Here is a 13,937-nt window from a genome sequence, read left to right on the forward strand (position 1 = left end):
AACCATAAGGCTTCTGGAAGAAAACATAGGCAGTACACTCTTTGACATCAGTACTAAAAGGATCTTTTCAGACACCATGCCTTCTCAGACGAAGGGAAACAATAGAAAGAATAAACAAATGGGACTTCATCAGATTAAAGAGCTTGTTCAAAGCAAATGAAAACAGGATTGAAACAGAAAAACAACCCACTAACTGGGAAAAAATATTTGCAAGTCTTATATCTGACAAAGGCTTAATATCCATAATATATAAAGAACTCTCGCAACTCAACAACAAAACATCAAACAACCCAATCAAAAAATGGGCTGGAGACATGAACAGACATTTCTCCAAAGAAGATATATTGATGGCCAATAGGCACATGAAAAGATGCTCATCATCGCTGATCATCAGGGAAATGCAAATCAAAACTACACTAAGATATCACCTTACACCCGTTAGAATGACAAAAATATCTAAGACTAATAGTAACAAATGTTGGAGAGGTTGCGGAGAAAAAGGAACCCTCATACACTGCTGGTGGGAATGCAAACTGGTGCAGCCACTATGGAAAACAGTATGGAGATTCCTCAAAAAATTAAAAATAGAACTACCATACGATCCAGCCATCCCACTACTGGGTATTTATCCAAAGAGCCTGAAGTCAGCAATCCCAAAAGTCCTATGCACCCCAATGTTTATTACAGCACTGTTTACAGTAGCCAAGACGTGGAAGCAACCTAAGTGTCCAGCAACAGACGAATGTATAAAGAAGATGTGGTACATATATACAATGGAATACTACTCAGCTGCAAAACAGAACAAAATCATTCCATTTGCAATAACATGGATGGACCTTGAGAGAATTATGTTAAGTGAAATAAGCCAGCGAGAGAAGGACAATCTGTGTATGACTCCACTCATATGAGGAATTTAAAATTATGGACTAAGAACAGTTTAGTGGATACCAGGGGAAAGGTGGGGTGGGGGGTGGGTACAAAGGGTGAAATGGTGCACCTACAACATGACTGACAAACATTAATGTACAACTGAAATTTCACAAGATTGTAACCTATCAATAACTCAATTAAAAAAAAAAAAGAATGCTGTCCCAATATTTGCTGTTTTTCCCCCAAAGAAATCAACACTTTCAAGAAATGCTTTCTTTTGTCCAAATTGACAAACTCTCATGTGACATTCAAAACTAATATAAAATGTGGTTGATACTTATCGCCAAATTTCCAATTATTGCCAAAAAACAAAGAAAATGAGTATGCAACCTAGTTGAGCAGAAACCATTTCTTTAAAGGAGACTCAGTATTAAAGCCTCATAAAGGCAGAAGTTTAAAATTGTACAGAAAATAATGCCAAATTTTAAAAGTTCATATATGTAATGAAAACTGTAAGAATGTCTTGCACATTTTATGCACTATCGCATTTACAAAGTTCAACAAAAATACAAAAGAGACTATCTTTGTAACAAATTTGTGTTGATCTGAGTATTGATTACATTTTGCAAGATTACCAAATCCCTTATTGTGTTAAAACCCATTGATATCAGTGCTTTCGTGCATTGCCTTGTGTTAGTTTCTTAGTTCATCCATTCAGGAAGCCTTTATTACGATCTGCTGTGCGTCGTGGAAGACACAGTGATGTGTAAGAGTTGGCCAGTGCTCAAGGTGCTCAACGTGGGAGAGTAAGATGAACATAAATTACTCTGCCACACGGCACAGAGAGAAAACCTTGCGTGTGAGGAAAACATCCAGAGCTATGGCGGCTGGAAGGTTGAGGGGTTCAGCTCAAGATGCGGGCGTCAGAGGCAGTTCCTGAGGAGCTGGTGTTCGGAGCAGGTGTGACTGGATGCTTGGCGTTTGGTGTGCAGAGGCAGAAGTATGAGCAGAGGTCTTAGGGCGGGAAACGGCAGCCACGTTCATGGATTCTTTGGAGTGGAAGCCGCAAAGAAATGTCTTAAATTCTGTTTTCTCTTGAGTTCAGAGCCAGTTTTCTTAAGAATTCTTAACCAGGCAGCAGGTAACTGCTCCTTGTTCTGTTTGACAAAAATCTAATTCTTGTGGAATCAAAGCGCGGTATGGTGGACAGAGCCCTGGCTTTTCTCCTGACTTGACCGTGGGTCAGCTCTGTGACCTGGGCGGACGCTTCTCCTTTCTGGAGCTTGTCCTCATTAGCTGTAAAGTCAGGGTAGTGTTCTGATCAGTGCTTCTCAAACTGTGTGTGGTGAAGGTATTTTTTTTTTCTCAGTCTGTCACTGACATTTCTAGGAAAATGGTCATGTGCTTAGATGTAAGAAATCTCAAATCGCTGTGAAGGTTTGTAAGCTCTCGCGCTTGAGTTCTGCGTTCACCTCGTCCAGAGCAGGTGGCTGTTGGTGGGCTGGCGTGTTTGCGGACCGCACCTTGAGGAGAACTGTTGTAGGCGATCTATAAGGGTGCACCAGCTTTCAAAGGCTCTGAGTTGACTCCAGTTCCAAGAGAGGAGTATATGACACCTATGGTCGTGTGTGCGTAGTGAGGAGTAGGTAAAGGGAAAAAATGGTTCTCACTCCCACACTTACTTATTTGTTTCATTATTTTATTTGTATCTCCTTTGCTCTTCTATGTCCCTTCTTCTCTCATTTTTTTTTCCAAAATGGGAATGGCATCATTTTTTTCAAAATAGAAATGCCATCTTTTTTGATATTATTAAAAAATGTTCTTTTAAAAATTCAGGTAGATTACATTTATAAGTAATATTTTAATTCAAATAAAAATATATAAACAAAAAAGTGATAATGATCCATCCATCCCATCATTTTGAGATCACTATTAGCATTTTGGTATCTATCTTCCTAGGCATTTTTACAAATATATAGAAACATATATTAATGCAAGTATTTTTTTAATTAATGTTATGATAGATTACAGCCTTGTGAGATTTCAGTTGTACATTATTGTTAGTCTTGTTGTGGGTACTCCACTTCCCCCTTTGTGCCCTCCCCCCACCCCCCTTTTCCCTGGTAACCACCGATCAGTTCTCCTTGTCAATATGTTATCTTTCACCTATGAGTGGGATCATATATAGTTCGTCTTTCTCTGTCTGGCTTATTTCGCTTAGCATAATACCCTCGAGGTCTATCCATGTTGCTGCGAATGGACCAATTTTGTCCTTTTTTATGGCTGAGTAGTATTCCATTGTGTATATATACCATATTTTCTTTATCCAATCATCAGTTTCTGGGCATTTAGGTTGGTTCTACGTCTTGGCTATTGTAAATAATGCTGTGATGAACATAGGGGTGCAAAGGACTCTTGGGATTTCTGATTTCAGGTTCTTAGGATAGATAGCCAGTAGTGGGATGACTGGGTCATAAGGTATTTCTATTTTTAACTTTTTGAGATATCTCCATACTGTTTTTCCATAGTGGCTGTACTAGTTTGCATTCCCACCAAGAGTGTATGAGGGTTCCTTTTTCTCCACAACCTCTCCAACATTTGTCGCTCTTGGTTTTGGATGTTTTTGCCAATCTAACCGGTATAAGGTGACATCTTAGTGTAGTTTTGATTTGCATTTCCTTTATGATTAGCGATGATGAACATCTTTTCATGTGTCTATTGGCCATACTTATATCTTCTTTTGAGAAATGTCTGTTCATGTCCTCTGCCCATTTTTTGATCGGGTTGTTTGTTTTTTTGTTGTTAAGCTGTGTGAGTTCTTTGTATATTATGGAGATTAAGCCTTTGTCGGATAAGTGGCTTGTAAATATTTTTTCCCAATTAGTGGGCTGTTTTTTTGTTTCAATCCTGTTTTCCCTTGCCTTGAAGAAGCTCTTTAGTCTGATGAAATCCCATTTGTTTATTTTGTCTATTGTTTCCCTCAACTGAGGAGTTATAGTGTCCGAAAAGATTCTTTTGAAACTGATGTCAAAGAGTGTATTGCCTATATTTTCTTCTAGAAGACTTATTGTTTCAGGACTAATCTTAAGGTCTTTGATCCATTTTGAGTTTATTTTGGTGTGTGGTGAAAAAGAATGGTCAATTTTCAATCTTTTGCACGTGGCTGTCCAGTTTTCCCAGCACCATTTGTTGAAGAGACATTCTTTTCTCCATTGTAGGCCCTCCGCTCCTTTGTCGAAAATTAGCTGTCCATAGATGTGTGGTTTTATCTCTGGGCTTTCAATTCTGTTCCATTGATCTGTGGACCAGTTTTTGTACCAGTACCATGCTGTTTTGATCACTGTAGCTTTGTAGTATGTTTTGAAATCGGGGATTGTGATTCCTCCGGCTTTGTTTTTCTTTCTCAGGATTGCTTTAGCAATTCTCGGTCTTTTGCTGCCCCATATGAATTTTAGGATTCTTTGTTCAATTTCTGAAAAGAATGCCCTTGGGATTCTGATTGGGATAGCATTGAATCTGTAGATTGCTTTAGGTAGTATGGACATTTTAACTATGTTTATTCTTCCAATCCATGTGCATGGAATGTCTTTCCATCTCTTTATGTCATCGTCAATTTCTTTCAAGAAAGTCCTGTAGTTTTCATTGTATAAATCCTTCACTTCCTTGGTTAAATTTATCCCAAGGTATTTTATTCTTTTCGTTGCGATTGTGAATGGGATTGAGTTCTTGAGTTCTTTTTCTGTTAGTTCATTGTTAATGTATAGAAATGCTACTGATTTATGTATGTTGATTTTATACCCTGCTACTTTGCTGTAGTTGTTGATTGTTTCTAATAGTTTTTCTGTGGATTCTTTGGGGTTTTCTATATATAAGATCATGTCGTCTGCAAACAGCGAGAGTTTTACTTCTTCATTACCTATTTGGATTCCTTTTATTTCTTTTTCCTGCCGAATTGCTCCGGCCAAAACCTCAATACAAGTATTTTTTAAATGGAACTTTTCTTAGAAAAATGCAATTTTTGCAAAAATACTCTCTTAGAACCTGCTTCTCTTCCTCATTTAGCAAAATAACATGGACAGCTTTCCATGTCAATAAATACAGATTTCTGTCATTTTTTTGTTTCATATTCCATTATATGGCTCTTTCCTTTATGTTTTAGTGTTGATCTAATGAGAATCATTTTTCTCAATTATTGTTTCATTTCAATGCTTCCTTTCTTACCTTCCATCAAGCCTTACCTCATACCACTCCAAAGTGAGTAATATTCCCGTGAATTAAGTCTTAAAACTCTGAGAAGATGGATTAAGTATTTCTCCTATTCAAAATCTTCATATACTGTATGATGTGAACATCAGTATGACTGTGTTTGACAAACATTTATTGTGCTCCTGAAATGTTCTTGGTATTGTGATAGATCTGAGGTGGATCGTGTGTCAGATGTGTCAGTGTAAAACAGGGCCCAGGGTCCTCCAGGAGTCTGTGGTCTAGTGGCGAGAGAGCCACAGAAAGTGGTCTCTGCCTGTGCCCTGGGGACAGCTGGAGCCGCCATGGCGCGGGGCATTTACAGTGGAGGGTAGAGCTTAAGCTTCAGGCCCTCATTTGCATTGGCCCTTTGTAAATAAATTTTTATTATTGCACGCATTTTATTTTCATAGTTTTATATTCTCTTTCATCTGAACCTATCAGCTCTTCCCCTGAACTATAAGCTTTAGGCCCTGCAAAAATCTGGGACGTGCCCCACTGTCATTATTCTCTTTCCTCCTGGCTAAAGATCTACAATAAGTTATCGATACTTGATCTTTATTTTTTCACCTCCCAGGCACCCTTCAAATCAATGTAACCTTGACTCTTTCCATTACTAGAATTACTCTCACTAAGATTAATCACCTCCATGTTGATAAATATAACGGGGCCTTTTTGATTTTCACTTTGCCTGACTTAACAGCAACTCCGTGTCTATGGCCTCTGTAACAGACGCCCCCCCCCTCCCCCCCCACCTCCTGGTTTCCTTTAGTTCTTCAGGGCTTCACCCAGGCCCAATTTACCTCTCACCACCCGCTTAACAGACAACACCAGCTCCCAGGCCAACTGTGGGATACATAGGCACGTCATGGAACCTGAGTCTGATCTATCCACCAGGCAGCCCTTTGCCTTGTGGGACCACCACTTGCAGTGGCTCTGTCCTTTGAGGGCTTTACTGCTAAGGAAGAAATTAGATCATGACTGAAAACATTGACGATCAGACCTCTGCAGAGTAAATGATATGAGAGATGAAAAGTAAACTGAGTCTTGACTGTTCATATTTCTTTGAAGTTAGAACCTTGTAAACTAATGATTTGGTTTTACTTTTGAAATTGCCATCTCTGTAACTTCCACATGAAATCATTGCTACAGCTAGTATAGCTGTTGGTCCACAAGATTCATTCTGGTGGAATTCATTGATTTTCAATGGCAAATAGGTATTCAGTTGGAAGAGGATAACAGCCCACATTCTCTGCTTAAAGGAGAGTGGTGGAGGAGAAAGATAAGCAAGCAGGGCAGGGCCGTGAGTGTGAGGAGTGCGTGGGTGCTGGTGAGCACTCTCAACAAGCACCCACCTGGGACACACGGGGGAGTCTCCCTGAGGAGATGAGTGGAGCTGAGCCTTAAAGGAGAAGTGAGAGCGGGGAAGAAGATGAGGAAGGGGGTGGCAGACAGAGGGAGTTCCGTGGAGAGAGGCGGTTCGCACATCCAAGGAGATGCAGGCTGCCTGCATTCACAAAGTACCAGGGCAGTCAGTTGCCACAGTGAAGAGGACAGAATGTGGTGTGTTAGAAAGGCACTGCTCATGTGGGGCGTGGGCGAGGACTCTGAGCCAGCAGTGGGGAGGCCCCTGGAGGCTGGCACTCCATGTGCTTACATGATTTGTCTCCAGCAGGGCACAGCATCCTGGGAGGAGAAGAGGAAAAAGGAAAGTCTTGAATCAAACCAGGTTTTAAGTTTCTCTTGGTGAGAGAAGCAAACTGACAAGAAGGCACGTCAGGGACTTGGAAGTCCTGATGTGGATGTGCTTAAAGTGGTAGGATGCTTCTAGGCTGGAGAAAAGTAAAGATTTAAAGGTATTAATTAGGAGAAGAGGGATGAGAGCCAAAGGATTGGAAAGTTCTAATGAGAACAAGGAACAGGTATAATGGACGTAAAGAATGTATTGATCATGGGAAGTGCTCAATTTCCTAAATTGTTCTGTTCTAAACTTATGGTTACTTAAGTAGGATGCAAGATACTTTCTCACATTTAATTTGAAAAAAATGTCAAGTTATATGGGCATTTGTCTTTATGAGTTTAACTATTTTAGCATTGTATAGGTCTTTTAGATATGCTGGAGATTATTAATGTATGGGTAGATGAAAACCAAGTTTTGAAATAAAATCTGATTGTATATGCTTAAATTTTTATTTCGTTACATCACTTTTAGATTGTCTTTTGTTTGTGAAAGCAAGGGGAGAGAAGGAGTTTCAGGGGAGGTTTCTTTTCTTTTTCATAGAAAAGACTTGAGCGTGTTTACATATGTTTGAAAGTCCTAAGCTTTAGGAGAGTGTTTCATTTTACAGAAATAAGTCTTGAATTATTGAAAAGAAATTGTTTTTTCTTCCTAGCAGACTACATTGCCAATAACCTCATCCATGACCTGTAATTTATAAATACTTGGGGAGTTGTATGTGAGGGGATGAATATTTGAGGGAATGAATACTTTGTTCTTTGAATTAAATATGACGTTATTTTATATTATTGAAGATATAAATAAGATATCAACCTATGTTAAGAAATTTTAATTCAGTTGTATGGTAAATTTTTATCAAAAGTTGTCTGTGTTTGCTAACTACCCTGTATATCTAAATGAGCCATACGCATATGCTGGCAGTGGACTCAACGCAGACTCAGTGTTCATACAAAAACCCTAGCACTTAGGCAAAACACAAAATAAATGTAAAAAGAAACCTAAGAATGTCATAGCTTGGAGATATTTCTTTGTTTTAAAGGGTGAGTTTGTGTCTAAGAAAGTAGACTATTGAACAGATGTTAGGTATTTTGGGAGATTTTAATAGTGCCTTTATTATAGAAGTTGAAAAAAAGCCAGTTTACCTTTTTTTCTCTGAAATAGTTCAGGTCCAACCATTATAGAGTAGGACTAATGTGGGAAAGAGCCTTTTTGTAGATTCTCTTCTCCTCCTCTTCCACCCCTGTTAAGCTTTTATGTTTAAGACCTGACCTTCCACATAAAGAAAATATTTGGTTTTTAAGTTGTTTGTATAAGCAAAGGTTATGCTGCACTTGTAAATGTCAGTGCTGTTTGAGTATTTCATGAGAAGGCCTGATTCCTCAAGGTGTTGGAGGGCAGGCTTTGAACCCTGTCCTTACAAAACAACTTGGTCTTCTTTCCTATTGAATCAACTCTCAGGTAGCAATCAGTTTGAACCTAGCTTTTAGGAAGGTAGGAACAGTAAGTCTTCAGAGTTACATAGTAACATTAATTTAAAAAATTAACATTTAGTTATATTCAGCTTTGAAGGAATATAACTTATTCTTTTAAACTCATCTTGTTCTAGCGCATAAAATCTGGCAGAGATGGCAGTGGGGGTTCCCGCAGCAAAAGAGAGGGGAGTGCTGGCAGTGGTAAGTATTTCCTGTTACCTTGAAATGCTGGATGTGACAGGTTCTAGTACATGGGCTTCTAGAAACATCTTGAAATAATCCAGAGGTGTTCTTTATCTGTTTGTTTGTTTTATACACAGTAAAACCTCACTTATTCTAATTAATTTTGTAAACAGTCGGTCTGATATGTAAATTGAGTGTTTGTAAATGTTAGTAGATTTTAGTTCTTAAATAACCATACCTAATTCTGATAATTGATTAATAAACAAGTTCAGGTTGGATAAATTATCATTGATGTCCATACTAATGAGGTTTTACTATGTGTTTTAAAAATTTACATTTTAAGGAAGTACCATGAGAAGTAAGATGGTCTTATAGAATGCTAACAGTTCTGAATCTTTAGTCCCGCTTTTAGTGTAGAAATAGTGCCAGTCTGGGAAGTAGGAGACATGGTTCTAGTCCTAGGCTTGATCATGATACCGTATGTCTTTGGACCAACACATAAATGCTGTACGCTTTAGGTGATTTCTAAAGTTCTTTGCATCTCTAAATTTCTTGACTCTGTGACTGCTTGTGATGTCATTACTTAATAAGGAGATTTGTTAAATTTTCCTTCCCTTTTTCCCATCAACAAAATCTGCCTTCTTTCTCTGCTTCAGCAGAGTAGTGTAAGTTAAACTTAGTAGAAATTTTGAGCTTTTAAAGCAATTGATTGGAAAAGTAAATGTTAAATTGAGATCTATAAATACATCTACATACTCTCACTTCCATACTTAGCACTGTCATGCATATATGACCCGGTCCATGTAACTGCCCAGCTGCATTCTGTTACATCTGTGATCTAGGAGTCAGGACCAAAAAAAAAAAGTAACCCTTAGTTTAGGCAGGGCTTTCATTCATTCACAAACACTTACTGGATGCATCCTAGGTGCCAGGCAAACACTGTGCGAAGTACCAAGGACGTGTCCCTCTGATCAAGGAAATTAGAATCTAGTTGGAAAGATACACAAGTTTCTAATGCTGCCGAGAGTACTGCCATGATAGAGAACTGCACATGTGTTTTCTAAGTTTCCTAGGGATAGAAACTTTCACTGGGTCAAAGATGCTTTCTTGAATTCAGAGCTCTGCTTTGCTAAATATCATCAATGGCATCTAGTTCTAATGAGACGGTTTGATTCTCCAAGGATCAGTCCAGCTTCTCCAGCTGAGCCTCACAATCCTGGCCTATTTACCCTTATGTCACAGGAGCCATTACCCAGAGCTTGAGAAATTAGTAGAAGCATTGACACTGAGTCTAAAGAGTGCCAAGGGCAGTCTGCCACATTGAGGAGTTTTCAAGGACAAGATTTCCTATCTCATGAGCCTTCCATGGTCGTGATAGACACTGATGTCTCCATGTTGTCCCCCAGCCCTTTGATATCGCCCCCACTTCTGCCCTCTCCTCTCCAGCTCCTGTTTTATTGTAGGCATTTGATTGTTGGGTTGGATTTAGCTGGGTCCTGAGTCTGAGAGTCTGTCCCAGCATTCTCTGTAAGCCAGAGCCAGCTCTACAGGCCACAGCCTTTCTCCAGCGCCTCTGGGGCAGTGTGCTGTGCAATTCAGGGTTTTTTGGAGTTTAGAAAAGTCATGTGGTACATTAGCCATATATCACGTAATACCCATGGGGAACACCTCATTGTCAAAGAGTATTAATTCAGTGAAGCATGACTATTCACACTAGAGATAAATGATGTCTAAAAATAGCTTTAGGTCAAGTCAGATTTTGTGCTCAAAAAGTATACACATTGCCACCTGAAAACTTGGCTTTCAGGGCTCTTTGGAATTTGGAATTGTAGATGAGGGATCATGGACCTGGATGTACCAAAAATATTCTTAATGGCCAAGAAGTCAGCAGACAAGGCATTGTGCATCAGTTAAAAGAAAATCTGGAAGTCTCACTGGACCGACTTGCTGCTGCTTACTGGTCCTTACTCTTAGGAGGCAGGCAGTCTGTGATATGAGCTCTTGAAATTGTGTCCCTTTAAGGAGTAATTGTCTTGAGTAACCCCAGGGAAGTATTATTTGTTAAAATTCTAGAACCAGATTCACCATCCTCTAAGGATCCTACACTTCAGAGTAACCAACCAGGTCCTCCCCAAAACACCAACAACCTTAGGTTAAGTCCTCAGAGCCTTCCCTGGTAATTCATAAACTGATGAATGTCTCCAGTGCTAACCCCTAAACCCGAGCTTACTAACGCCTGAAGCTGAGTTACCCGGACGTCTTCACTTTGGAAGTCTGCTGCAGAAGCGTCAGGACCCCTAATGAGACGCTAGGGCGCGCCCAGAGAACTGTCAACTAGGTTGGTGCCGAGCCACAGCCAGAGGACAGTGTCCAGAGTCCACCCCGGGAAGTCTCCTCAGGTGGCTCTAACATCTGCCGCTCAGAAACGTCGGAAGGAAGGGTCGAGGTGTGCCTGCGGCCAGAGCGGGGGCGCTCCCCCTGGGCCGGGCCTCCTCCACAGAGGAACGCTGGTGGGTGAGGAGAAGGTGCGGCTACCCTGGATCTGGTACCTGTGTGCAGGCAGGGAGAAGCCTTTCTGCTAACAATTCCCCTCTTAGTCCTGGCCTTCCCCCACTGCTGCTTTTTCTTTTTCCTTTCTGATAAATTTTCCTTTCTCTGATCCAGTCCATTTCAGTCCAACACAAAGTAGTCAGTTCTAGTGCACAGATAAGCTTTATTCTCACACGAGGGAATTTTGGAGTAGAAACTGCATTATTGAAGCATTTTTTTTTTTGTAAAGATTGGCACCTGGGCTAACAACTGTTGCCAATCTTCCTTTTTTTCTTTTTTTTTAAGATTGGCACCTGGGCTAACAACTGTTGCCAATCTTCCTTTTTTTCTTTTTTTAAGGATTGGCACCTGGGCTAACAACTGTTGCCAATCTTTTTTTTTTTTTTTCTGCTTTATCTCCCCAAACCCCTCCTGTACACAGTTGTATATCTTAGTTGCAGTTCCTTCTAGTTGTGGGATGTGGGACACCGCCTCAACGTGGCCTGACAAGTGGTGCCATGTCCGCGCCCAGGATCCGAACCCCGGGCCGCCGCAGCGGAGCGTGCGAACTTAACCACTCGGCCACGGAGCCGGCCCCAATTGAAGCATTTTTACAAGCTGGGTTTCGTGTTGCTCAGTTCTCTTGCCACAGGTTCAAAGCAGTGCACAGTTCCTTGCCGGGGTACTTGCTTGCTTGCTTTTTCCCTAGCATTTGCCTCTTTGTTCCTTACTTCCTAACACCATGAGTTACATAGCATCCCAGACTTCTTCGTTTCGCCCTGCAGCCCAGGTTTGAATGCCTCTTTCAGTGACCTCACTGGTCCTAGCCTGACACTTTGTCAAGATCCGTGTTTTCTGCCTTCTTTCTCCAGTTCTCGGCACAGGCCACAGTGCAAGGCTGTCCCTGGCCTTGAGGTCAGAAATAAAGTATGCTGTGGCTACCTCTCTTGCTTTCTCATTCCTTTTGCCTTGTGGGGCACTTCCCAGAGCACCCTGTAGCACCCTGTGGATGCACCCCATCCTTACCCAGCGGCTCCCCTCCCCACACACCACTAGCACCAGTCAGTCGTGGGCAGTGGTCACTCACCCATTCATCGTGCCCCTCTCAGGAACTCCCCGGACAGACATACATGTAAAGGCAGCTCAGTCTCATCCATCTTCCCCTCTAACCTGTAAAAGCTAGAGATGCACATTTACATCTCAACATGGAGATATCTGGCCCTTCTGTCTGGATTCACAGCTAGGATAGGAGAAAGGGACAGTTTTTTGTATGCATCCAAATGAGGCCAGCCTTAAGCTAGTTTAAGTTTAATATGTTAAAATAAATGCAGTGCCTATAATATTAAAATATTGCCTGAGAGAGAAGACCATAGGGAACTTATACACCAAAATTATGAGTTTCTTTTTCTTTTCTTTTTTTTTTGGTGAGGAAGATTGGCCCTGAGCTAACACCTGTTGCCAGTATTCCTCTATTTTGTATGTGGGTGACCACCACAGCATGGCTGCTGACAAGTGGTATAGGTCCATGCCCAAGAACTGAACCCAGGCCGCTGAAGTGAAGTGCACTGAACTTAACCACTAGGCCATGGGGCTGGCCCCAGAATTATCAGTTTCTTTAAAATAAGTATTTTTGAAATGCTTGAGGGCCCTTGAAAATTGTTCTTTTTTCGTGGATCAGACTAGTCTCATTGCAGCCTTAGTTTTGCTCTTAATTTGTTTAATAAACCTCAGCTCCCTTCCTCTTCAGTGGTTCTCAAATTTTAGCATGTATCAGAATCACCTCGAAGCTTGTTAAAACAGACTGCCGAACTCCACCTTCAGCGCTTCTGAATCAGTCTGATGGGCCCATGGATTTGCATTTCTGATAAGGTCCCAGCTGTTGCTGGTGCTGCTGGTCCTGGGACCACACTTTGAGGACCACTGCTGTATCTTGAATGAGAAAATACAAGGTTCAATGTGATATAGTGTATATAAAAATGTCCCTGCTATTACCACCGCATTCAGATTCACAGTATGTGGCGGTCATCCTGCCTCACGCCCTGGCTCTGTGACTCCCAAGTGTGTTACTCTGAGAGGTGGTTTGAGCATTACATGTACAGCCCATGGAAGGGGATCAGCACAATGCCTGGCACACACTGGATGCTGAGTAAATGGTAGCTGTTTTTATTATTATTTAATACAAAATACATTAAAAAGCAATAGTGCTTAGTTTAGAATTTTGAATAGCCATTCCAGGATTTTCACTACAGTCATGCACCACATGCACCGCATAACAATGTTTTTTGGCCCATGACGGACAGCGTCTACAATGATGGTCCCATAAGTTTAGTAACATCCAGCCTAGGTGTGCAGTAGGCTGTACCATCTGGATTTGTTAAGTGCACTCTTTGATGTTCACAAAACGACGTAATCGCCTAACGATGCGTTTCTCAGCATATCCGTAGCATTAAGTGATGCAGGACTGTAATTTATTGTTTTTACAGAATTAATTTAAAATGAAATGAACTTGTCTTAACCACTTGAAGTAAAAACTCATTACTTTTTTAAATGCAAATTTTGGGTTAAGATTTTAGCAGCTCGGTGCCAAAATGTCAGTCAATTCAGAAGACAAATTAAACCAAGTCACACTGAAAATCAACTTCCATGATTAGATCTATATTCTACGAGTTCAAAGTCTTGATAGTCAACATTATATAGTCCACGTGGATAAACTAGATAAGGGGAATAACCATGTTCCTTCCTAGTGTGTTGGCTGCATTTAGAGGCCAGGAAATCTACAGAACACATCTGCTTCTCATGTGTATCTGTCCTCAAGAAACAAGAATGCCTTCTTGTACAGCATCTTCTCTTTTAGCATGAATAGTGGCATTTGGTGACTTATTTTGAGTACTGTGTTTTAAGAT

At 40.7% G+C, this 13,937-nt stretch overlaps 1 protein-coding gene across 5 annotated transcripts in view; it reads left to right on the forward strand.

Annotated features, from left to right (window-relative positions):
- IFT88 (intraflagellar transport 88) overlaps nucleotides 1-13,937 on the forward strand; it is a 135,547-nt gene that overhangs the window by 104,766 nt on the left and 16,844 nt on the right. For all 5 annotated transcript variants that reach the window (XM_005601085.4, XM_014731953.3, XM_070239447.1 and 2 more), the window contains one exon: nucleotides 8,457-8,523. In XM_005601085.4, the coding sequence (XP_005601142.2) occupies nucleotides 8,457-8,523 (67 nt within the window). The remainder of the gene's footprint in view (nucleotides 1-8,456; nucleotides 8,524-13,937) is intronic.

Source organism: Equus caballus, chromosome 17, assembly GCF_041296265.1.
Source record: "Equus caballus isolate H_3958 breed thoroughbred chromosome 17, TB-T2T, whole genome shotgun sequence".
NCBI lineage: Eukaryota > Metazoa > Chordata > Mammalia > Perissodactyla > Equidae > Equus > Equus caballus.